The sequence below is a fragment of the Lissotriton vulgaris genome, chromosome 11 (assembly GCF_964263255.1).
Source record: "Lissotriton vulgaris chromosome 11, aLisVul1.2, whole genome shotgun sequence".
In the NCBI taxonomy this organism is placed as follows: domain Eukaryota; kingdom Metazoa; phylum Chordata; class Amphibia; order Caudata; family Salamandridae; genus Lissotriton; species Lissotriton vulgaris.
In genome coordinates, this window is record NC_141699.1 from 142119802 (window position 1) to 142146673 (window position 26872).

Here is a 26872-nt window from a genome sequence, read left to right on the forward strand (position 1 = left end):
TTTTTTGTCGAAATAAACTGAACTTTACAGTTTCTATAAAGAAGCCAAATATAATTCATGCATGTTGAATTAAAACATCTATGCTTCATTGTTGCTTAAACACTTGTTAGATATAACCTATGACAATATGTAGCTAAAACATTTGGTCTAATCTGAATCTTGTTGCAGCTAAAATGAAAGGTGGAGACAGTGACTCAATGAGTCTAAAGGACATGATTCACGTTACAGCTTTACGTAGCTGAGAAGACACTATAGAGCCTGTGGCTCTGTGTAGCTAAAAGGTCTAGAGCATTTGGCTTCATGTCCTTAAAACACATGCTATTGCCTAGGGCTCAGGATATTAAAATATTACCTCCAGTTATGGAATTAAATGCATGGCTAGCAAATATTCTGGGATTGCAAACTAACCCTTAGGTAGCATTATGTAAACCCATGTCTAACATTTATGTACTTTTTGGTAAATGGTACATGATCTAAACTCACTGAACTTTCAACAATGCAAAACCGATGCATGGTGTTAACATTTCTACTCTGTGATCCTTCAACAACACACCAAGGAATGAAAAAAGAAAAAAGAAAAAAAACGCATGCAGCTATGTGCATGAAAAAGTGTACAGACAATTTCATTGTTATGACCCAACTGTGACAACCTGGAAAGTGCAGAGTACATGAATATAAATGAGCTCAAAGTTGAGTGCTTTGGTCATTATGGTGTTGTGTAGAAGACTGGCTCATTTGACAGTTAACTACTCAGAAGCATACCTGCCGCAGGTTGTACAGCTCCGTATCCATCCGTTCATGCTTCGACTTTGCCAATTCCAAAAGTTGATCTTTCCGCTTTTCTCTCTCAGCTATGTTTTTTTTTTTTAAAAAGGTGCAAAATTTTGGCATCAGAGTTTACATAAACAGCAATTACAAATGAATTGCGCAAAGCTTTTAATACAACAACGTGGACGAAAAAGAAAGAGCTCTTCATCAAGCTACAAAGAAGTGGTTAGAAAAGACAACTAAGTGCATATTGGACAAACTAGTGACTGCAAAGTAGCAAGTCTGTGGCCAAAATATTTATATACCATCTTGACAAAGACAAAATAAAAATATCAACTATCCACTGATATAACATGAACTTGCCTACGTGGATAAATGAAAAGTAATGCATAAAATTAGTGTTTCACTATCTGCATTATTGTTTTATAAGCTTCATTCTAGTATTAAAACAAATTAAGGCTTCATTATATAAATACAACTGTGGTAGGTCAGGGAGTGACCTTTTTGTTGACTGTATGAGGCTTCAAGCAATCATAATTAATCAAAGAGTCAGGAACATATGTAAGAAGCACTTTATTTATTTATTTTTATTTATTTAGAAAGTTTTATATAGCGCGGACAAGATCCTTGCGGATATCAGAGCGCTTTACAAGAGAAGTACCTGGGGGAGCATAGACAGACAGGTGGAACAATAGATCACATAGTATGAGACAGCATTCGATGTCCAGTGCCCTCCTCCGCCGTGTAGCGGGGGACCTCTTCCAGCCCTCCGAAGTCGTCGAGCTGTCGGGACTAGGCTCCTGGAATTTCAGCTGCCCCTGTGATGTGCAATTAATAACAGTACTGAAAGGTTGAGTGAGAGAGTTCGGGCGGGGAGGTGTAGTGGAACAATAGGTCACATAGTAAGAGACAGCATTCGATGTCCAGTGCCCTCCTCCGCCGTGTAGCGGGGGACCTCTTCCAGCCCTCCGAAGTCGTCGAGCTGTCGGGACTAGGCTCCTGGAATTTCAGCTGCCCTGAGCCAAGTGCTCAGCAGTTGTGATTATTCTAGAAAGTAAAATTCTTAGCGAGTGTTCAGGTAAGGCAGAGAGTGACTAATCCAGGAAGTCCGCCCCTGAGAGAGACTAGTCAAACATGTCCGCCAAGTAGGTAGGATAGAGACATCAGTCCTTTGTTTGTTGCAGTTTCCCTTTTCCTTCATGCCTGTAGGGGAGGTGGAAATATTAGTCCTCTGTCTGTTGTTATTGCTTTCAGCATCGGGGGAGGAATTTCACTTTCCATCAGAGCCCGCAATGCTCCAGCTATCTGGGAGGAATGCTGTGTGGGGGAGTTAACGTGAGGAGCCTCGTGGACAGAGGTACGGGGGGATGGTGGGGGGATTTACTGCTACATGTTTATGGCTCCAGCCATTTTGAACAAAGGAAGGTAGATTAGAAGTGAGCAGGCGGGAGGGAAACAAACAAGTACCTCAAGTCTCTGTGTGTCCCCTGAGTCCGTCCGTAGAGTCTTTCAGCAGCCCTGCATTAGTACACAAAGTGCCTCAGTCCCTTACGATCTGTTAAAATTTGTGAGATGCGTGTGGTTGAACTCCTTAGCTTCATCTCCAAATCCGTCACACCGTGAGACACAGCGTAGGTAAATGGTGGGAAGACTTATTTATTTGCTCATTGTAGATCTCAGGCAGTTGGCATATGATGGCAAGACTCTGGAGCAGGGAGATAGAGAGATGAGATTCCTCGGCGCGTTGGGGTGCTCGGAGTCAGGCATCCTTGGATCAGGGCTACAGTGTCGAGATAAGGCGCCATGGGTCATCCTTCCGAGATCAGCCCCGGGGGGCGGCCATCATAAGGTCAGGCATCTGTGATTCCTGAGCGAGTATTGTAAATTGTGCACAATTCAAAGACAGTGGTAAATGGCCAAGACTTGGGTTCTGAGAAATCCAGGGTCGTGCCCCCCAGATCCGGGCTGCATGCTTAAAAAGGGGCGCTATAGATATTCGGGGCTGGGAACGGCCATCTTGAAGACGGGCACTACGAAGCTCTTCCTTGGCTCTCACCTCCCTCCCTGCAGTCGTCTGTGCCCGTTTCAGTCTCCGTTCCTGGCTCGCATGTTGGAGGGGCCCTCGCAGGACGAATGGAGCACGTCACGAGGTCACCATCAGAATCGCTGGTCTCCGTACCCTCCGAGGCATCCGCTGCAGTCCTGGAGGAGGCGGGAGTAGCGTGATGCATCTAAGCCTCCTGGATATGGGGGAGCGAGAACCCGGCTTGTCCCTCTCTGGTCTAGAGCCCGGTGAGTCCTTGTTCTTTGTTGGGGGGGAGACGGGGAGATGGCGGGGGTCAGATTGGGATTTACACCGTGTAGGTGATCTCGGTGTCCGGAGCTCCGATGGAGTGCTCCCTCCCCGCGGCCATCTTTGTTTGTACTTTAGAAGTCAGACAGCAAAAATGAAGTTACATATGTACAAAACACAAATTGCAATTCAGTAACTTGTTACCATATCGCAATTTGTTTTTGCAATTCGGTATTTGGAAGGGGCGCGTTTTGAGCGTTCATTCCAAATATCGGATACTAAATGGGATGACTGAATGTTTTGCAACTGAATTAGGGTTGCAAAACATTCATATTTTACCTACCCCTTGGAGGTGGTTGTCGTGCCTGTCCCCGAGAGCGTGGTTGGCAAACATCGCATCCAGATGGTTGGCAGAGTAATGCACATGCGCGAAGACCTGAGCATGCGCAAGAGCTCCGGTTCCGGTATTTAGCACCTCCCTTCCCTTCACAGAACGCTTTGCGTTCCTTTCCGGTTCCGGGGTCCTGTGTCTGCGAATCGGGTCACGGTGGTGGCGTTTAGCGGGTCTCGTCGGGTCTGCGGCTGGCGTTGGGTCGTATCTGAACAGGTACCAAGTTTAGTTGCATATCCGGTACTTATATTTACTTTGCCTCGTTATTGTTTGGTTGTTACACTTTTGTCTTCGAGCCGCCTTGTTTGCTCTGGTGAGAGCCTTTGTTTCCTATCCCTGAATGTCTAAAGGGATCGGCTGTAGAGAGGATTTAGGTTTAAATCCCTTCTAGCGGACCGTTTCGGTTCGTGTCTTTATTTTTGTGACGCATTGAGCACATTTCTTATGTTTTCGTTGGGACTAGAGTATTGATACTAGTCCCGGCAGTGATCTCTGGTTATAGGAACTAGAGGAGTATTGATTCTGGTTCCAGTTGTTTAGTTGTCCTCTACAAAACATACAGGTAGGCTTAGAAGCACCTTGGTTATATGGTGGAGTATAGCACAAGTATCTAGACTAATTATTCTGTAACAATTACAGGGTACACGGAGAACTGTCATTCCTGCATATCAGACCAGTCATTTCTATCTACATATATACCACCCATTCTACTTTACACAGTACGCATATTCCTTAACTCTCTTACCTTCTCTTCTATCTATCGCCAAGAGCTGCACTAACCTGTATTTCTTGTTCTCACTTATAGGACAACAGCATATCTCAGAAGTTTATTGGTTCCACCTAGGATTATTAGCCAGTCCTCCTGTGTATGAAGACACCTGTGTTTTTCCCCTTACTTACCTTGTTTTGTTTCCCTGTTTTCCCCTGACGGGCATCACTATTTGTATCCAGTCATTCTACTGTGGCACATGGTGAACCGGTTAGGGGAGATAGTGGAGCTATCAGCATTTCCCTGGTGCTTCTGAGGCAACAATCGCGACAAGCATCACAGTGGTAACCCATTTGCAAATGGAAAGAGGTTCCCAGGGGACCCTTTCCCCTTTGAGAATGGAAAACAAATATTATTTAAGGGAAAGCAATGGTCCCACGGACCACTGCCTCCTCGTAACAAAACAAAACCTTAAGGTTTCATTAAAAAAAAAATTAAACGCATCCTGTTTTCCTTTAAGGAAAACAAGCTGCATTTAATTAAAAAAAATAAATTAAAAAAGATTGCTTTATTAAAAAGCAATCACAGACATGGTGGTCTGCCGACCTCAGTAGGCCAGCATCCCTGTGATAGCTGTGATCCCTAATGGGTCGCGAACTGCGACCTACTTCATTAATATTCATGAGGTAGGTCAAATTGCAACCCACAATGAATCTCTAAATTAAACTCAATGAGTTTCATACCTAAGGAATATCGATTTCCTAATTGTGATTCACAGGGAATCACAATTAGGAAATTGATATTCCTAATGTTTGTATATCTGGCTCTTAATTCACTCAATAATCTAATTAGTTCATAATTTAGGAGTTTTGGAAATAATACATGTTAGACCTGGCACCTTGGCGTGAGTCTCCCTTCCACTTTTTGCTGATGTGCCTCCGATGTTTTGCTGGTTTTTCGATACTCAGGGCACTGCGCCACGGCTGACCCGTGCCGCAGTGCAAGTGCTCCCTACTGTAAATTGTACATGCGATTGGTATCCCTGATTGGTGCATTGGATTTACTGTTAGTCCCTAGTAAAGTGCACTAGAGAGTGCCGGGGCTTGTAGATGCCAATACTGCTAGTGGGCTTGCAGCGCTGGTTGCGCCACCCACCGAAGCAGCCGTAAAGATGTGTCTGGGAACTGCGACCGCAGAACCCGCGTGCGGTCTCGTACTGTCACGCCAGCTGGGCAAGTGCACCCACTTGCCAGCCCCGAACCTTCCCTTGACTACATATTAGTCACCCCTATGGTAGGCCTGCGGGCAGGGTGCGTTGTAGGTGTAAGGTAGGACAAGCCCTGATGTGTGTGGCATGTCCTAGTAGTGACTCACAACCAAAACCGTGTCTCACTATTGAAGGCTACCTGCTCCATTAGGCCAGACTGAGCTGCTGGAATTATTACACCCTATAATCCCAGCAGGCTCAAGGAGCATGGTAGCGAGTCGTGTTTAGTATGCCTGAACTCAGGATGATAAAATATTTCTTGTAGTCAAGTTTATTTTAGTATCCTGGGTTTGCAAATGCTACTTTTAGAAAGTTAGCATTTGCTTGCTTAACCATTTCAGCCCGCCTCTGCTGGTATGTGTATCCGACTGTCTGGGACGTGTGAGTGACAGGGCTGGGGGGATGACAGGTGGTGAATGCGCAGATTACACCTTAGTGGGAGGTAGGAGTGCCTCTTGACTCGAACTGTAGCTGTGCTCGGCCACCACAATGCTGGCTCCACCCTCCTGGGGAGCGGCGGATGACTCGGCCGGCACCTGGCCCAGGAAGGGCGAAGCCCCCATCAACAAGGTACTCTGGCAGCCCCTGTCTGCACAATACTGGCTCCACCTCCTGTGGGGCGTCTGATGCGCCTGCCCCTCACACTGAAAGCAGAAGCCGGAGTACACCCACCAGGGTACTCAAGGACTGAGAATGGCTATGCAAAGGCCCCCCTGGCCTGCGAGAACAAAAGAATTGGCCTATAAAAGAAGGAGCCCTGCTCCTTGAAAATTAGATCCTGTTTGGGCCACAGAAGGACTCTGCCCTACGAGAAGGACCGTGAGAGACAAGGAAGGGTGCTGACTCTTGCCTGTGTCTGGTGCCTTGCTGCCGAAGGAGAGGAAGAAGAAAAGACTACGAGAAGACTTTTGCTTTACTTTGTGCCAAACTCTGCTAAAGAGATCTCCAAGGGCTTGCAACTGAACTTGCCCCCTGACCAGCGTCCCAGGACCAGTGGACGCTACCCCCTGAAAGAAAGAGACTGCGGGTGCTGACCATCGCCGCAGTCCCGACGGAGGAATCTCCTCCAAGGCAACGACATCCACCTGACCACCGTGACCGGGGCCCAAAGCAACAGCGAAAGCAAAGTGAGGACCAGCCGCCGCTGGCCCGAACACCGTGACCGCAACTGCACCGGGAGCCCGAGAGCAAAGCGAAGGAGGACCCGTCCGGTCCAAGCTCTCGAGTGGACTGCGCTACGAGCAGCCACTCACCTGCAAAGACGGACAGTTGCCCTGTGAGAATCCGTAAGGTCGGTAACCTGCCCGAAAGCCCAGCTGTGAGCGCACAGCTGCACCGGCACTTGGCTGGGTACGTCCTGCACTTGGGGACCGTACTGCCACTTGCCATCACCGCACAGCCGCCGCCGCCGCCAGGGTTGGGAGCGGACGACGAGGAGAGGACCCTGCCGCCACAGAACACCGCTGCCCCGGATGACCCGTGAACTGCTCGGCTGAGAGCCGCAACGAACAGCGACCCCGGGAAGGCAACGCGACGTGGGACAGATCCCCTGAGAGCCGCCGGCTCCACAAGAACTTGGTTGACACCGGCCTGAGGGCCCAAGAGAACGCTTAAACTGCTAGAAAGAACTGTGGTAACCTGAACTGAGTAATTTGCAACCGTTATCGTAAAGTACATTGACTGTATTCACAAGCCTGCTTAAAATCTATATAAAGATATATATTTTTACAGAATACAGTCTGGTCTCGTTGTGTGGTGGGTTGGTTGTAAAGGTGTACTATTGCAAGTGTTTAACCCTATGTGCCCCAAAGATTAGCCTACGACTGCTTAAGCCACACTACCTAGAGGGTAAGCAGAGGTTGTCTGGAAGGTAACCCTCAGCCCTGACGAGGAAGAGAGAGTCCCTGCTTGTCGCTAGTGTTGCACTGCGCCAACTAGAGCCTCCCCCTTCCTACATTGGACGCAGCGGTGAGGATTTTCGAATTTACACTTGCGATATCTATACCTGAGCTTCTGACCACTACACAGGGATTACGGTCCAGTTACTTAGCCACAGACTTTGCTTTTTGAATTTTGCCGAAAGAAGATTCCGAGTGCGAAAACCATGCCGGGCACAAAGAGCCTGGATGGAGCGGAGTCCACGACCTCGGAGGTGTTTGAGGTCGAGTGGGACGCCGCGAAGCTGGATAAATACTCAAAGACCGAGCTGAAGTTTTTCTGTAAGAAACTCAAGGTTCCGCACACTGGTTGCAAGAATAAGCCAGAATTCTACAAGGCCCTGAAAGCCTGGGTAGAGTCCAGAAAGGCCCCGGAGGATCAAGACGCCCTCGCGGAACAAGATGCAACGGAGGAGCAGAATGCACTTGGGGATCTGATTGATCTCGAACGACGAGACAGCGAGCACAGCTTTGGTAAAGGCCTGTCGCCAGAGGAGCTGGCGGACAGGAAGGAAACAAGGAATCACGAAAGGAAGCTGGCAGAATTGAAAATCCAACTGGAGCTTGAAACAAAAAGAATGGCGCTGGAAGAGCGAAAGCACCAGATGGATTATGAAGTAAAAATGAGGGAGATAAGTCTCAAGGAGAGAGACTTGGATCGTCCTCCCTCTGGTGGCAGCACATCGCCAGTGCAGGTAGAGTCAAGAGTGCACATCCCGAAGGACGTAGTTAAGGAGTTCTTTAAGGGGGATGACATAGGACAGTGGTTTAGGGCATACGAGGTAGCCATGTCCGCCCACCGGGTCCCTGACAAGGATTGGGGAGCGGGGTTGTGGGGAAGGTTCCTTAGCGAAGGGAGAGATACCTTGCTAGATTTGCCCGTTGAAAATCAGAGATCCTATGCCCACATGAAAGAAGCTTTAATGAACAGGTACGGGCTTACCCCTGAAATGTATAGACAGAAGTTTAGGGGATGTACTAAGCGGCCTGGGAATACGTATGTGGAGTATGTGACTTACTTTTGCAGAGCACTGGATGGTTGGGTGAAGGGTAGCAAAGTTAATGATTTTCAAGGTCTCTTTGATTTGATTGCATGGGAGCACTTGTCTGATCACTGTTTTCCTGAGTTACGCCAACACCTGATCGATAGCAAGCTGTCCAACCCGAGGAAGCTTGCTGAGGAGGCGGACCGCTGGCTCAGCACCAGGGTCCACAAGGGTCCCGTGGGAGACTCCGCCAAGAGTGGGCAGGGTCCCCAGCAGAAGAGTGGGGGGGACAAGGGGGGAAAACAGAAAGGGTTCCAAAAAGGCCCCCAAAGTAGTTCCCAGGGGAGCCCGCAGCAGGGTTCTCAGCCTCCCCCACCCCTGAAGCAGAATGGAGCCCCGACAGGTAAACCTGTTCCAAAGGGGCCCTTCAATTGTTACAAATGTGGCGAACCTGGACACATCTCCAGTGACCCCAAGTGTCGCCTGTTTGGAAAACCCGCACCCACTGGTGCTCCGCCCCGTCAAGTGACTAGCATTCACCTGGGAGAAGAAATGATGGTCCCGGGGGGTGGAGATCCCGTTCACATGACCCTGGTCTCGCTAGGGGACAGTGAGATGATCCCTACGAACTACCTGCCCTCTAACACTAAGAAATATGGGCAGGTGGTGATCATCAATGGTAAGGAAGCTGAGGCTCTTAGAGACACAGGAGCCAGTGTGACTGCAGTGAGGCAGCACCTGGTGTCTCAAGAGCAGGTTGTACCCCATGCCTACTGTAGGGTTATCAACGCTGATAATTCAGAGAGTCAGTGTCCGATGGCTCAAGTTCCCTTCGAGTGGGGGGGGGGGGGGGGTCTCTGGTACTCTACAGGTCTGTGTAAGGAAAACCATGCCTGTTGACTGTTTGCTAGGGAACGACTTGGAGCACTCCCCTTGGGAAAAGGTGGAGAAGACGACTCACCTGCGGATGGTGGGTCTGCCTGACTGGGCGTGCGTGACCACCCGGTCGATGGCAGCCAGTAGGGGTGATCAAGAGGTCCTGGGGCCTGAAGGAGAGGCCCAGGAACCGGCCTTAGGGAGAAGGCGCAGGGGGCGCGGGAAACCGGCCCCTGAAGTTCCCACGGTCCAGGAGGAAGCAGACCTTGAGGGGGATGCCCTGGAGCCTACAGGGGAACAGATCGCCGAACTGGGAGACCTGCCTGAGCTGACCCATTGGCAGCAAGAAGGAGGACCCTCCAGGGAGGAATTCTGCAGGGAGCAGAAAGAATGCCCTTCTCTCGTGGGTATGCGGCAGCAGGCTGCAGACCAGGCCAATGGTGTTCAGGCCAAAACACATTACATGTACTGGGAGAACGACCTCCTGTATTCAGAGCCTAAGGCTGCTGAACCTGGGTCAGCCCGTGTGCTGGTGGTACCCCAGAAGTTCAGAGCCTTCCTACTGGGTCTGGCTCACGATGTGCCTTTAGCAGGACATTTGGGGATGGACAAGACCTATGACAGGCTTGTCACCCACTTTTACTGGCCCCAAATGCATAAGAGTTCAGATGCTCATTGCAGAACCTGTCCGACTTGCCAGGCAAGTGGGAAGACGGGAGGGAAGAACAAGGCTCCCCTCCAACCCTTCCCTGTGGTCGGTACGCCATTCCAGCGAGTGGGTATTGACATCGTTGGGCCTCTGGACCCCAAGACAGCCATGGGCAACAGGTTCATCCTGGTCTTGGTGGATCATGCCACCCGGTACCCTGAAGCCATCCCTCTGAGGACAGTGACGGCCCCCGTGGTGGGACGTGCACTGATGGGAATTTTCTCACGAGTAGGATTCCCTCTAGAGGTGGTGAGCGACAGGGGGACCAATTTCATATCCAAGTATATGAAGTCCCTTTGGCAAGAGTGTGGCGTAACCTTTAAGTTCACCACGCCTTACCATCCCCAAGGTAACGGGTTGGTTGAGAGATTCAACCGAACCCTGAAAGGCATGATCATGGGCCTAGAAGGTCCGATGAGGCGTAAGTGGGACGTCCTCTTACCATGCCTACTCTTTGCGTATCGCGAGGTGCCACAGAAGTCCTTAGGGTTCAGCCCCTTTGAACTACTGTACGGCCACCCCGTGAGAGGACCACTGAGTTTGGTAAAGGAAGGCTGGGAGCAATCTCCCAGGAAACCTCCCCAGAATGTATATAGCTACATGATGGCCTTCAGAAACCAGACCAGACGCTTCAGACAACTTGCCGAGGCAAATCTGGAAGCGAGCCAGGAAGAAATGAAGCGGTGGTACGATCAGAATGCCACTCTGGTCGAGCTTCAGCCTGGACAAGAGGTGTATGTCCTGGCCCCAGTGGAGCCCTGTGCCCTTCAAGATAAGTGGACAGGCCCATTTGAGGTTGTGGAGCGCAAGAGCCCCGTGACATACTTGGTGGACATGAAGACGCCCAGGAACCCTTTGCGGGTCCTACATGTCAACCGCCTCAAGCCCCACTTGCGAAGGTCCGAAGTGGGCATGTTGTTGGCAACTGATGACGGAATGGAGGAGGAGTCGGAGCCTCTTCCTGACCTCTTGGTGGCCTGTGAGAAAGATGGATCAGTGGATGGAGTTAACCTCTCACCCACCCTGACCGCCGAACAACAGGAGGACTGCCGCCAGTTGCTGGGGCAGTTTCCAGACCTGTTCTCCCTGGTTCCGAGTGTCACAGATTGGTGCGTCCATGATGTGGACACTGGAGACAGCTTACCTGTGAAGCATAAGGCTTACAGGGTGACTGACAGGGTCCGGGCCTGCATCAAGGAGGAGGTCTCCAAGATGCTTGCCCTCGGGGTGGTTGAGTCTTCCAGCAGTCCTTGGTCCAGCCCCGTGGTCTTGGTTCCGAAGGCTGCTGCGCCGGGAGCCACACCCGAACTCCGGTTCTGTGTGGACTACAGAGGGCTCAATTCAGTCACGAAGACTGACGCGCACCCCATCCCCAGAGCTGATGAGCTCATTGATCGGCTGGGGGCTGCTAAGTTCCTTAGTACGTTTGATTTAACGTCCGGGTACTGGCAGATCGCCTTGACCGATGGGGCAAAGGAGAGGTCGGCATTCTCTACACCAGATGGGCATTTCCAGTTCCGGGTTATGCCATTTGGAATGAAGAATGCCCCTGCCACCTTTCAGAGATTGGTCAACCAGGTGTTGGCTGGACTGGACGAGTTCAGTGCCGCCTACCTGGATGACATCGCGGTGTTCAGTGGCACCTGGCCCGAACACCTGCGACACCTCTGGGAAGTGTTGATGGCCCTGCGCAGAGCAGGCCTCACAATCAAGGCAAGCAAGTGCCAGATTGGGCAGGGTTCAGTGGTGTACTTGGGACACCAAGTTGGGAGTGGCAAGGTAGCACCCTTGCAGCCCAAAATCGAGACCATCCTGGCTTGGGAACCCCCCAAAACCCAGACTGCAGTGAGAGCCTTCCTGGGGCTCACTGGGTATTACAGGAGGTTTGTCAAGGGCTATGGCACGATCGTGACCCCCTTGACAGAGCTGACTTCGAAGAAGCAGCCCAGGAATGTGATTTGGACTGACACCTGTCAGAAGGCTTTTGACACCCTGAAGACTGCCATGTGCACGGCGCCCGTGCTCCTGGCTCCTGATTTCTCCAAGGAATTCATAGTGCAAACAGATGCTTCAGAGCATGGTGTAGGGGCTGTTCTTTCACAGATGACTGAGGAGGGCTTTGACCAACCCGTAGCCTTCATAAGTAGGTTACTTCCACGGGAAAGTAGGTGGAGTGCAATAGAGCGTGAAGCATTTGCTGTGGTCTGGGCGCTGAAGAAGCTAAGACCCTACTTGTTTGGGTCTCACTTCCGAGTTCAGACGGACCACAGGCCCCTCAGATGGTTGATGCAAATGAGGGGTGAGAACCCGAAACTGTTGAGGTGGTCCATTTCTCTACAGAGTATGGACTTTACGGTGGAACACCGCCCTGGCACCGATCACGCCAACGCTGACGGTCTGTCCAGATTTTTCCGCCTTAGTGATGTGGAACTCCCTGGGGAAGGGTAGTTCCCCCCACATTTCAGCTGGAGGGGACACATGTTAGACCTGGCACCTTGGCGTGAGTCTCCCTTCCACTTTTTGCTGATGTGCCTCCGATGTTTTGCTGGTTTTTCGATACTCAGGGCACTGCGCCACGGCTGACCCGTGCCGCAGTGCAAGTGCTCCCTACTGTAAATTGTACATGCGATTGGTATCCCTGATTGGTGCATTGGATTTACTGTTAGTCCCTAGTAAAGTGCACTAAAGAGTGCCCGGGCTTGTAGATGCCAATACTGCTAGTGGGCTTGCAGCGCTGGTTGCGCCACCCACCGAAGCAGCCGTAAAGATGTGTCTGGGAACTGCGACCGCAGAACCCGCGTGCGGTCTCGTACTGTCACGCCAGCTGGGCAAGTGCACCCACTTGCCAGCCCCGAACCTTCCCTTGACTACATATTAGTCACCCCTATGGTAGGCCTGCGGGCAGGGTGCGTTGTAGGTGTAAGGTAGGACAAGCCCTGATGTGTGTGGCATGTCCTAGTAGTGACTCACAACCAAAACCGTGTCTCACTATTGAAGGCTACCTGCTCCATTAGGCCAGACTGAGCTGCTGGAATTATTACACCCTATAGTCCCAGCAGGCTCAAGGAGCATGGTAGCGAGTCGTGTTTAGTATGCCTGAACTCAGGATGATAAAATATTTCTTGTAGTCAAGTTTATTTTAGTATCCTGGGTTTGCAAATGCTACTTTTAGAAAGTTAGCATTTGCTTGCTTAACCATTTCAGCCCGCCTCTGCTGGTATGTGTATCCGACTGTCTGGGACGTGTGAGTGACAGGGCTGGGGGGATGACAGGTGGTGAATGCGCAGATTACACCTTAGTGGGAGGTAGGAGTGCCTCTTGACTCGAACTGTAGCTGTGCTCGGCCACCACAATGCTGGCTCCACCCTCCTGGGGAGCGGCGGATGACTCGGCCGGCACCTGGCCCAGGAAGGGCGAAGCCCCCATCAACAGGGTACTCTGGCAGCCCCTGTCCGCACAATACTGGCTCCACCTCCTGTGGGGCGTCTGATGCGCCTGCCCCTCACACTGAAAGCAGAAGCCGGAGTACACCCACCAGGGTACTCAAGGACTGAGAGTGGCTATGCAAAGGCCCCCCTGGCCTGCGAGAACAAAAGAATTGGCCTATAAAAGAAGGAGCCCTGCTCCTTGAAAATTAGATCCTGTTTGGGCCACAGAAGGACTCTGCCCTACGAGAAGGACCGTGAGAGACAAGGAAGGGTGCTGACTCTTGCCTGTGTCTGGTGCCTTGCTGCCGAAGGAGAGGAAGAAGAAAAGACTACGAGAAGACTTTTGCTTTACTTTGTGCCAAACTCTGCTGAAGAGATCTCCAAGGGCTTGCAACTGAACTTGCCCCCTGACCAGCGTCCCAGGACCAGTGGACGCTACCCCCTGAAAGAAAGCGACTGCGGGTGCTGACCATCGCCGCAGTACCGACGGAGGAATCTCCTTCAAGGCAACGACATCCACCTGACCACCGTGACCGGGGCCCAAAGCAACAGCGAAAGCAAAGTGAGGACCAGCCGCCGCTGGCCCGAACACCGTGACCGCAACTGCACCGGGAGCCCGAGAGCAAAGCGAAGGAGGACCCGTCCGGTCCAAGCTCTCGAGTGGACTGCGCTACGAGCAGCCACTCACCTGCAAAGACGGACAGTTGCCCTGTGAGAATCCGTAAGGTCGGTAACCTGCCCGACAGCCCAGCTGTGAGCGCACAGCTGCACCGGCACTTGGCTGGGTACGTCCTGCACTTGGGGACCGTACTGCCACTTGCCATCACCGCACAGCCGCTGCCGCCAGGGTCGGAGCGGACGACGAGGAGAGGACCCTGCCGCCACAGAACACCGCTGCCCCGGATGACCCGTGAACTGCTCGGCTGAGAGCCGCAACGAACAGCGACCCCGGGAAGGCAACGCGACGTGGGACAGATCCCCTGAGAGCCGCCGGCTCCACAAGAACTTGGTTGACACCGGCCTGAGGGCCCAAGAGAACGCTTAAACCGCTAGAAAGAACTGTGGTAACCTGAACTGAGTAATTTGCAACCGTTATCGTAAAGTACATTGACTGTATTCACAAGCCTGCTTAAAATCTATATAAAGATATATATTTTTACAGAATACAGTCTGGTCTCGTTGTGTGGTGGGTTGGTTGTAAAGGTGTACTATTGCAAGTGTTTAACCCTATGTGCCCCAAAGATTAGCCTACGACTGCTTAAGCCACACTACCTAGAGGGTAAGCAGAGGTTGTCTGGAAGGTAACCCTCAGCCCTGACGAGGAAGAGAGAGTCCCTGCTTGTCGCTAGTGTTGCACTGCGCCAACTAGAGCCTCCCCCTTCCTACAATACATGCATACATGTAATGCACCAAACACCGAAGGGAGAGTGTAAGTGGGCCGTTTTGCCGCTATTACACTCGTACAACTTCAAGGACTACTTTTGATGTCAGCAAACAAAAACAACAAACTGTAGTTTTGGGGTAGCAGCAATCATGAGGTAGCCTGCTTCTTTACCACATAACAATCAAAAGGTTTTCTAGGGTGTAACCCAGATCACATCCCCATATTGGGCTCCAGAACCGTGAATACTATCAGCAACTGGATCTTCGCCTATTTTTAATGCTCTATGACAATAACTGTAGTATGGACAATGTAAAGAGCCCCATAATGTTGCATTACAGAGAGCATCTGATAACTGATTGATGCAATGTCATGAAAAACTTGCCATATTAACGAAGCAATGTGTAACTTGTGGAGTGTTGGAATGTATGCAACTGTAATCTGTTTGAAGATAAAAATGCAATAAAGGCAACTAAAAAAACACAACTTTCTACTTGTGAGAAGGTGTCAAATGGCCTAGTGTAATTTTTATAGTAGTTGGGCATCTCCATCCATAAGGTACACTTAATGTTGAGGCTAAAATACAAACTTGTTGTAGAAGAACACTCTCCAGTAAGTAATCTCTCCCTTTTCCTCATTCGGGGCAGTCGCAAAGTGAGGGGGTTCTGGCAGACTTCTTAAAACTGAATCATATACAGTGAAGAAGCTTGGTAAACCGAAATGTGTTGCCACAATTATAAACAAGTACCTCTTCAATGGACAATATGACACACACAAAACCCAACCTCCCTATATGACAATGCCCGGCACATAGTCCTTACGACACGGAGTAGGAACTAACCTGATTGCTGCTACTGTCACTGCAGGTCACAGCTTAAGGCACAGACAGAGAATCAGGGGATGAGGAGAGTAAAGAGGATGCAGCAGGTTCTGCTACTTTTTGTGCAGTCCCAGGTCTGATGATCTGATGATCTTACCTGGCATAGGCTTGATGGAGATTAAGTTTGATCCAATGTTTCAACAATACTAAAATGGGCACAGTAAAACACTAACATAATACTTCAATCTTCCAAGTAGGCTGAAGATCTTAATCTGGGAACCTGCAATAAGGTTTTTTTCCTTGACTTAAGGAACGAGGAACAGGAATCTGCGCCTAGCACACCTCAGGGACCGCCCCAACCTGTAATTCCGGCCCAGGTAGACCCCGGGGGGAGACAGCATGAGTACCACGGAACGCAATGGCATGCCGAACCAGCAGCCCCGGAGAGGAGAACGCGGCCCAACACACCTGGCCACAGTAGAGGACGACCCAGACCATGCACACACATCAGAGAATCATAGTTTTCATACTTGACAGCAGCGCAGGGGTGGGAGAGGTGAGTTAATTAGGAGTGGGCGGGGGCAGTTCTTAAATAGAAGTCGAGTAGATACCAGTGTCAGGAATGGGTTCCTTAGAAAGGACTCATGCTAAGAAGCGGCTGATGACGGCAACCTGAACCACTGTAACATAAGTAATGACCCTGATGTGGAATCACTATGGTATATTCAATTGATGATTAAGCATGTGTATATGGACCAATGGTAAAAAATAAAAATGCCAATAAAATCTGTTTTTAAAAAAAAAAGTTTTTTTCCCTTATAAAAATGTGAATCTAGATGCCCATGGATGACCAGTTTAAACAAAAAGAGGAATTTAGCCCCTCTGCAAGAGGAACACGCAGTCCTGTTGATATTCAAACAGATTGTAGATAGAAATTCTGAAATGGGAGTCCAGGCACCTGAGCACAAGAGTGAATTGAAGTGGTAGGAAAATGCAGCATCACCATATTTGGACATCACATCCTGGGTTAATGAAATTATATATTGCTGGAGTAAAGAGTTTTATTGAACATTTGTCAGTGGTTTCAAAGCTTGCATCACTATGAATTGTTTGCCATAATTCAAATGTCTTACTTTATTTGCAGAACATTTAGCCTTCCTAAATAAATAATAAAGATAAATGGATGGTTAACGGTATTTCTTCTTTCAGTGCTGGTAAGACAAAAAGGTTCTTTCATAATAACAATGTTGCTCTCATTGGATTATTAAGCACATTTAATAAGTACATAATTGAAAGACAATTCTTGATGAACACATCTACAACTGAATCCTCCCCAGTGTGTGAAAATAAACACTAAGTGAAGAATCCTGTAGGCATACATTATAATCACTGTCCCTTACTGCTCTTTATTTTTCGGTCTTGTTTAATCTTACTCTATATTATCACTGTACTGCAAAAGCAAAGTACATTTTACAATGCATATCGAACATCCTGGAACTCATAAAAAAATAACACTGTAGCAATTACATGTTTACATATTTTAAATTATGACACATAATCTCCCCCCCAAAAAAAACCATACATATTTCTCAAAACATTGACAAGACATATCTGCAGTGTCAGGTAAACAATGAAAAGAAAACTGAGAATTAGACTGAGATGCTCCAAATCTTTCTAAAGAGTTCTAAAATCAAGTAATAAATCATGTGATATGTAAAATATATAATGGACAAGTTACTTACCTTCAATAACGCCTTATCTGTTAGACAGAGGATTTAGCCGCAGATTCCTTATCTTACAATCCTCCCTAAGTGCCAGACTGGATTCAGAAATGTTATCAGCAGTACCTGTGTGCATCTGTAGAGGGCATCGAGCGACTCCGAAGGGTCATCATCTCCGGAATGTGACGCTAACGGAGTCCATATAAGCCCTCCCTCAATGTGCCAACATCAGTTTCTTTGTGACCATATCCGCGGCAACAACACAGAGCCACACAGAGAAGCAGCCTCAAGACACAGCGTGCCAAAAAGGGGAAAATTCTTTAACAAGTACAGATAGAAAGAACCGCAGTAGAATACAAAGAGAGGGATAGGAGACCACAGGACCCGTAGTTCGCAGAGCGGGGAGGATTGGCGAGTCGGTATGGAATCTGCAGCTAGATCCTGTTTTTACCAGACAAGGCATTACCGAAGGTAAGTAACTTGTCCATCTGATAGACACATCTAGCCACAGATTCCTTATCTTAGAATCAGATACCCAAGCAATACTCCACGGAGGAGGGGCTGCAAACCAACCTCACTAACGATCCCCAAAGAGGCAAAGTCCAAAAGATAGATGGGAACAGACTATCAGAAAAATGATAGGTGAAGCAAGCTGTTCGCTGAAGGACTGATCTATGAAAAGCCTGTAGGGAGCAGAAAGCAACAAGACCATGAGAAACATTGTATAGAACCAGCAAAGGAGGATGCCCCAAAAAGGGATGCAACCCATGATCGGGGATAAAAAGGGACAAAGGACAATAGTCCATAGAGGCTAGGCTCAAAGCCAATGGATGGAGCATACATAGCAAGCTCAGATGCCCTGACGCCCTGCAGAACAAAACGGCAAGACCCCCCTGCCGTGAGGTGTTCACCGGGAACAGCAAGCCCTGGCTCCGGATATCCGATGTCCGATCCCTGAGGCTGGATCCCCGAGGCTGGCTGCTGGGACGTATCTGAGAGACTCCCGTGGTGTGCAGTGCTGACAATGCTGTCCACACGGGAGCCCCCCCCACTGATCCTGCCTGTGGTGAGGTGGTGCACACGAGGGCATTCTTGCAGTCGGTGAGCCTGTGCTTCGGGACGTGTGCTGTGCCTGGGAGGTCGAGAACCCACCAAAAGGGATAAGAGCCCGATCCACCGGCAAATATATAACACATCACCTATCGAGACGGAAGGGGCTACAGCTCAGCTGCTCTGGCCGCGCAAGAAGAACAGACTTCAACCTGCCAGAAGTCGATGAACAACCGCAGCTGTGCACATTCTGGCCAGACCATTGACATCTGCAAAACTCTGCTGGCAAAATTAACATGCTTTGTGAGCAGAAATTACAAAAGGTATTTATTTCAACCCACCCCACTCGCTGGTTCACATTTTTAAACCACCTCCTTTGTTCAAAATGGCTGGGGCCATAAAACTGTAGCAATAAATCCCCTCCGGTACCTCTGCTGCCCACGAGGCTCCTCAACTTAACTCCTCCACACAAGACCTCCAAAAATAGAGATAAGACTCTCTCCCAGCAAGCTAGGAGCTGGGCTTGCTCAACTAGAAAGTGAAATTGCCCTTCCCTGTTCTCAAAGTAATAACAACAGACAGAGGACTAATTTCTCTATCTCCCCTTTTTGTTCGGCCATATTAGACTGGTCTCTCTTTGGCGACCATCATGGACTAGTCATTTCTCACTATCTGACCTAAGAACTGGACTTTTTAGACTATTTCTAATTGTATTTTGCACATTTATGTTACTTCCACCCATTTCACTTTTCCTTCACCTGTAATGCACCGATCGCTACCTCATATATTTCTGGCTGCTCACTAGTGTCACTTTTGACTCATGTAACTTCCTGTTTGCAGTTGTATTTTGCTCCAGACTCTTGTAACTTCTTGTTTGCAGCTGTATCTTGCTCCAGTATATCATCAGTATTTTACTTCTACGTGTATTCTGTACATTGTTGTAAGCTGCTCCCATTCACTTTTTTATTCCTGTAATGCACCGACTGCTACCTCATATATTTTTGGTTATTTAGGATACTCACTAGTGTCACTTTTGTTCCATGTAAATTATCGTTTGCATTTGCACCCACCTATACCGGATTTTTATTCCTTTAATGCACTGATTGCTACCTCATATTTTTTGGTTATTCTGGTTATTCACTAGTGTCACTTTTGTTCCATGTAAATTATTGTTTGCATTTGCTTTTTTGCTCTTGTATATCATTTTTGCTCACCCTCCCGCACCCACCTACACATGTAAATTATTGTTTGCATTTGCTTTTTTACTATTGTATATCATTTTTGCTCACCCTCCCGCACCCACCTACACCGCCATCCTATCATGGATCCCATCGGCAAGCACACATATAAAATCAACTACCCACCCACACTCACCAAAAAAGCTGCGAAACGCTTTAAACACAATTTCCTGAGGTCCAACCCTGAAACCCCCTTTGCCGACACCTACTTCTCACCGGTCAATGGATCCTTGAACACCGACATTATCTTCCATACCACACGCAGAGAGCATTGGAGAAAAGCTTTCCTCACCTTACTCAACGTCTCCACCACCAGGAAATTCGCTCATGGCCTAACACTCTCCATCACACCATCCCAACTCTTCCCAGGCAGAACCACCATTACTATCTACAATAATGGGATTGTCCTAATTCAAGCCACAGACAGGAACCTGGAACTTCTAGACAACCTGTTCCCCACTTTCAAAGAGCACCTCTCCAATCCTCGGACATCCACGCATATCACCTCCAGTACTATCACCCCGGTCCTCACAGCCCCCACCCACAACCCTTCTAACCTAGCTCAGCACCAGAACGACACGCACCTCACCTCTACCCCCAGCACCCCAGTCAATCACCCACCTGCTGTAACCACCCCACACTCCGCAATCACAGACACAGATCTCTCCCCCTCATACACCAGCCGACCCCCCACCTCCCTACCAACCCTCGGACCCCCACTCATACCACTCCCATTCCTCTCCCTCCTTTCACCCCTTGCATCACAGCCCCCTCCCACAACCTGTCTAACCTAGTTCAACACCAGAACGACACGCACAACGACAAATCCCACCTTTTATCCCCCCCATTCTCAGTCCCCTAGTTCAACACCAGAACGACACGCACAACAACAAATCACACCCTTTATCCCCCCCCCATTCTCAGTCCCCAATACCACCCTCTAACTAATCACGCAGAGCACACCACATCTATTAATTTAACTCCCCCTCCCCACAACAGGATCACCTCCAATCCCATCTCCCCCCCCACTCTCAGCCCCCATTACCTTACCTGCTCCCCCATCACCACTACAATACACTCAACCTCCACTCGGCTCTCTCCGCCTACCACCAATGCCCTCACCCACACTACCAACCTCCGCTCTACTTCATCCACACCCATCATCCCCAACACCAACACCCATCCCACCCTGGACAAGATTATGCCACCCTCCTCCAGCTCAAAGAAGACATTCACACCATCAAAGAACTACTCTGCACACATCCCAGACACTCCCCACTCACCACAACCCCCCCCTCCCAGCAGGTTCTCCTCCCTTCCGGATGACTCTCCCACTCTACACCCCCCACACTGGACCAAGATCCCGGTCTACAATCGCAACAATTGCCCCCGTCGCCCATGCAACCCTCTCTCAGACCTAGACATACTCACCCTCCTCCGCTCCTACGACCCAGCTCCCCTAATCCACACATCCACCACACACCTCTTCATTCCAACGATACACTCAAACCCCCGCAGACCCCCCCACACTAAACAGAATCTCAATCCCTAATAACCTTAGAAAAGTCCCCCTCTCTCTAGAACCCTCTACCTCCCTCGACACACCCCATCTCAAATGCACTCTCCTCAACTGCAGATCGGCCTCTAGACACTCCTCCGCCATCGCTGATCTCATCTTGACATTGGACCTTGACCTAATCATCATGACTGAAACCTGGCTAAAAGAGTCCTCTACACCTATAATGGACATTCTGGTTCCCCCCCCAACTACCACATCATTAGACTTGACAGGTCTGGCAAAATAGGTGGTGGAATTGCATGCATATACAGGAACAACCTCTCTGTTCTGAAAGTCACCTCCCCTTCCTTACCCTCCCCAACTTCCTTTGAATACATCTGCCTCGCTATTATCAGTGAGGGCAAACCGATATGCTCTCTTCACGGCATTTACCACCCACCTGGGGACAATCTCACCTTCGCCCAGCAAATCATGGATATGATCTCAACCAATTCCGGACGACAGCTCACCCAAATATACCTTGGTGACTTCAATCTCCACTGGAATGATTACAATGACGCGGTGGTAAATAGTCTTAAAAACTTCCTCAACGCCCTTGACCTCACTCAAACATGCAACAGCCCGACCCACGAGAAAGGCTCTATCCTCGACCTTATCATCTCCAAAGAGGACTCTATCCAACTCGAGTCTATCCAACCCTGCAACTGGTCAGATCATCATATGGTCACATTCTTCATTAATGAAAAAATCAAACTCAACCCAGTCCAATCCTCCAAGCCTAAAATCTGGAAAAGAGACCTGAAAAAACTCAACCCAGGCTCCCTACCCCCTGGCAGCTGCAACCTCCTACTTCCTCCTACCGGCGCTACGGACGTCCAATCCTTGACTGACCACTATCTCAACGCCATGACCTCGATAATTAATGAGGCTGCACCCATGCAACTAAAAAGAATCCCCGCTAAAATCTCCAATCCATGGTACGACGGGAGTCTCAATGAGGATAGACGAGCCATGCGAATGGCAGAGCGCACCTGGAGATCAGCTCCCTCTGCACTACACCTAAAAACCCTGAAGAATAAGAGAAACGCCTACTTCAGGAAAATAAAACACTCAAAATCAGTCTTCTTTAGCCTCCAGCTCGACCAAGCAAAAAACCGTCTAAGAAAACTGTTTGAGCTAATCAGAACACAATCCAAGGAACAACCCCAACCACTCAGCACTATGCGCGAAGCACCCTCCTGTGAAGACTTCGCCGCTTTCTTTATTCAAAAATCGGACAACATAAAGAGCAATCTCCTCATTGACGCAAGCCTTTACGCTAAACCGCACTGCACAGCACACACTGAACCAAAAAACAATGCTACTTGGTCATCCTTTGGCACCTACACTGAAGAAGAAATTGGCAAACTGCTCAGCACATTGAAACCATCCAATCACCTCACGGACCCCCTCCCTGCTAACGCCGTCAAAGTCTTCACACCTCTGCTCCTTCCACTCTGGACTAAAATTATCAACAGCTCACTTCAACAAGGAACCATCCCTGACTCCCTCAAAGTAGGGCAAGTCACGCCCTTACTGAAGAAACCTAAAGCCGACCCCTCTGATCTAAACAATTACCGTCCCATTACCAATATTCCCACTCTCGCCAAACTGTTGGAAAAATGCGCACAACTACAATTGACTAAACACATTGATCAGTTTGATCTCCTCAACCCTCATCAATCAGGCTTCTGAGCAGGACACAGTACAGAAACTGGTATGACTCACATAATTGATGACGCCCTTCAAATCCTAGATCAAAACGATACCTGCCTCCTCATCCTTCTTGATCTCTCTTCAGCGTTCGACACCGTCAAACATGATAATTTACTCGAACTATTAAACACAAGAATGGGTCTATCTGGGACTGTTCTCAAATGGTTCACTTCCTTTCTACACAACAGGTCGCAGAAATTCAAGAGCAACAACTTGATGTCCTCGCCAATACCTGTTTCGTTAGGCGTCCCCCAAGGATCCTCCCTATCCCCAACTTTGTTTAACCTAGTTATGGAACCTCTCACCACCTTGCTACAAGCATCCAATGTACACTTTCACATGTACGCCGATGACACCCAACTATATCTCAAAGTACAATCCCCCAAAGACATTTCGCTCCTGAACTCAACGATCAGAAGCACCCAATCCTGGCTTGTCGATAATCATCTCAAACTTAATGCTTTGAAATCAGAGTTCCTTCTGATCTCACCTCCCGCGAAGATCTCTACCACTCAAATTTGGCTTAAACACCTAACTGCACTCAATGTCCAACCCACCATTGTGGACTCAGCAAAATCTTTAGGCATAACACTCGACACCAACCTCAACATGCAGCAACATATCAGCAAGGCAACTAAGGGAGCGAACTACCAAATCAATACCCTGAGGAAACTTAAACCCTTCCTCCCAGCCAAAGACTTCCAAACTGCAGTACAAGCACTAGTCATTCCGAGAATAGAATACGGCAGCATCGCCCTCTGCGGTCTCCCCCTAACTACTACTGCACCCCTAAGAGCTTCTCTAAATGCTGCAGCGAGACTCATCACTGGGTCAAAAAAACACTCGCATATTTCCCCTGACCTGAAATCCCTGAACTGGCTGCCTTTTGAAGCCAGAATACATCTGAAAATCGCCTGCATGACACACAAGGCTGTACACTTGAGCTCACCCGGATACCTCACCCAGAAGCTGACAATTTCTGGCGGCTCTAGAAACACTAGAGGCACAAATAATCTTTTGCTAAAACCGCGAAGATTCAGGAAGGAAAAAACTTATAAACGCTCCTTCTCAGGAATGGCACCCAGGATTTGGAACTCACTCCCTCCTGAAACCAGGCTCATCTCCTCCACTACACTTTTTAAGAAAGAAGTAAAGGCTATCCTCATGGCTAAATACACTTGAACTATTAATGAGGCTTTGTTAAAGACTCTGCACCGACCTGTACTATCCGCTCGATCCCTGTGATTGTTTTATTACTTGTACTATTGTCTTACCTGACTGTCTTTGCTCCCACTTATTTGTACTATTAGCATTATTGATGTACCTGTTTTACTATGCTCCCCCCATGTACCTACCCCACCCCACTTATTACCTACAACCACGCTATGCCCAATGGACTGTTATATACTCTCCTGTTTGTATCCATGCTTTGTAAAGCGCTCTGATATCTGCAAAGATCTTGTTTGCGCTATATAAAACTTTCAAAATAAAATAAAATAAGATGCAGCGAACACATACAAAGAATAAGAGTGCCTACCGATCATAACGGAAACAAGCCTGAGAAGCCTATTTTGAAAAAAGTGGGCCTCCAATCAAAGATGACAGAGAAAAGAAATGAGAGAACAATGAATGCAGAAGAGCATCACTAGAAAAACAAGACTCTCATTGAAAGGAAGGAAGTAAACGGACAAGGTTAACCAAGAAGGTTTAACTAGGACACCAAGAAGGTGTAGATAAAACGCAGCGATGTGCACCGTATAGAAGGCCAGACGACCATATGTGCCACATACACATAGCTATACCTGAAGTAAAAGACCTCTTCAAGAGATCCATTCAAAAGACAGTCATATACATGCTGAGACATCCAAATATAAACGTACACAAGGAAAAATCTGCATATAAAAAACATTGAAATCCCATACACACACACAAGTCATACAGCAAAAGTATATCCACTCCTACGAAGGTAACCCACAACCTCCACTAGTGAGCAGGAGGACGAGAGGAGAGGGAATAAGGAACACTCCAAGTACAGGGGTAACCAAAAAAGGACAGAAGAGGTTACAATAGTAACGAAGGTGGGGACAGAAAGACAAGCTAGGAAACGGCAACACAATGCTACATAGAAGTAAGAAACATAAGGCATCGCCCACTACAGGAAAACAAGGGCAACCATCCAGGAACCAACACCACCGACTGAGGAAGGATGCCAGCAGGCAGTAGCAGGAGAAGCAAAGAATAAACAACATGTTGAAGGTCCACCATTAAAAAGAAGAAAAAAAACGCCAGGGTGAAACAGATGGCTGGCGAAAACTAAGGGGCAACAGACAGTTGATTATGACAAGCACACAATGTCAAACTTACAGAAGCATCAGACACAGGTAAGAAACCGGACCAAAGCTTCAAGGAAACATGAGAAAATATAAGATATGCCCCAAAAAAAGTAATGAAATCCCTCCACTGGGTGGGGTGGGGGGGCGGGTGTGGAATGTAAACCCCCCCCCCCCCCCTACAAAAAGGGACGCCACGACGGCAGGTGTGGAGGGAGGAAAGATACAGGGGGAAAAAAGGGAAACCAAGTCTTTTGTGAAATAAGGATACCAAGTAATGATCCAAACAAGCAAGGGGACTATAACCCCAGATGAAGAGGACCGAAAAGAACAGCAGACACAACAACCACCCCAGGGGAACGATGACAGAAATGTGTAAAACAGGAACAAGAATAACAGACTGATGGAGACTAAGAGTATCAGGAACATGACAAGGCTGGAGTTGTGGAACCCAGGCCTGAACCAATAGAAACACAATACGAGCAACTCATACGTTCCAGAGAATAAAACAAGGCAAAGAAAAGCGCAAACACCTGAAAAGTGCAGAAGATGAAAAGGAATGCAAATCAGGCCAAAGAGATTATCTGCCAGCGGTATCAGCACAACCCCTATTGACATAAGGGCAGAGAAAAGAAGAAGGCGAAGTCCCTATAAGGGGTACTAAGTTCATAAGTAGCTAACAAAAATGCCTCCAAGGCATACAAAATAAGGTCCCAGGAAACGGGGAACAAGGCAATAATGCAACCACACGATATAAACAGAATACCTCCCACAGAGTTAGTACTCAATAGGAAAATTCAAGCGGCAAAAAGGCCAAGAACAGACGCAGAGGAGGCCAGAATGTACGATAAGTTCCAGATGGCTGGAAACGAAACCTGTTGCAGACAGTATAAATGATAAAAAAGTATCTGCAGAAAGCAGAAACACCACACTGGGTGTATCCTTGTGAAAGGGGAGAGAAGAACACGGGTCTTATGAAGGTGAAAAAGAGTCAAAACAAGGGGAAACAACTGTAGTTGATGACCTTAGTACAACAACAGAGTTAAAACTCTGCACCACCATGACTATTCCTGAACAAGAACAAAGCAGAGTTGGGGTGCGCACCAAAAAGGAAGGGGCCATCAAAGGTATGTCAAAGCAATTTGCAGTCTCCGAAATGTCGGTATTTGGAGGAGGACACACTATATCTTCCGTAGTACTTCCACAACCATGGTCCTCAGTAGGAAAAGCCAGAGGAAGGGAGTCTGCGATGGCCGGGCTTCATCTGCACCGCATCAACAAGAGGCTGATGCAGATATTGGATTTGATAGACCAGAAGCAGGATCCGAAAGTGGGAGCCGGGATGGCGTGTGCACCGATGCCGCTGAGGTGTTGGACACCAGAGGCCAACCTGAAGCCGAGGGAGAACCCGCCAGCAGAATCACAAGAACCACCTCATGCACTTCCGTGGGGCCAGAGGGAGGTGACGACCCAAGAACAGAAAGAAGAAACTGAGACTATTGTCTCATCTGCGGTACAATAAGGGGGGTGGTCTCAGTGATAATGTAATATTAAATGGACATCAACATCACCTGATAAATCGATTATAACCAATTCTTAAGCATACTGAAAATATTTAATCATATTGAATATATAATGCCTCATGTTCAAACATAGCACATTTATCACACGGATTTCTGCATAGGTGCCCCAGA

The 26872-nt window shown here is 48.5% G+C and overlaps 1 protein-coding gene across 2 annotated transcripts in view; it reads right to left on the reverse strand.

Annotated features, from left to right (window-relative positions):
• The window catches only part of CCDC62 (coiled-coil domain containing 62), a 218235-nt gene that overhangs the window by 136690 nt on the left and 54673 nt on the right, over positions 1-26872 (reverse strand). For both annotated transcript variants that reach the window (XM_086942944.1, XM_086942945.1), the window contains one exon: positions 763-851. In XM_086942944.1, coding sequence (XP_086799070.1) covers positions 763-851 — 89 coding nt within the window. The remainder of the gene's footprint in view (positions 1-762; positions 852-26872) is intronic.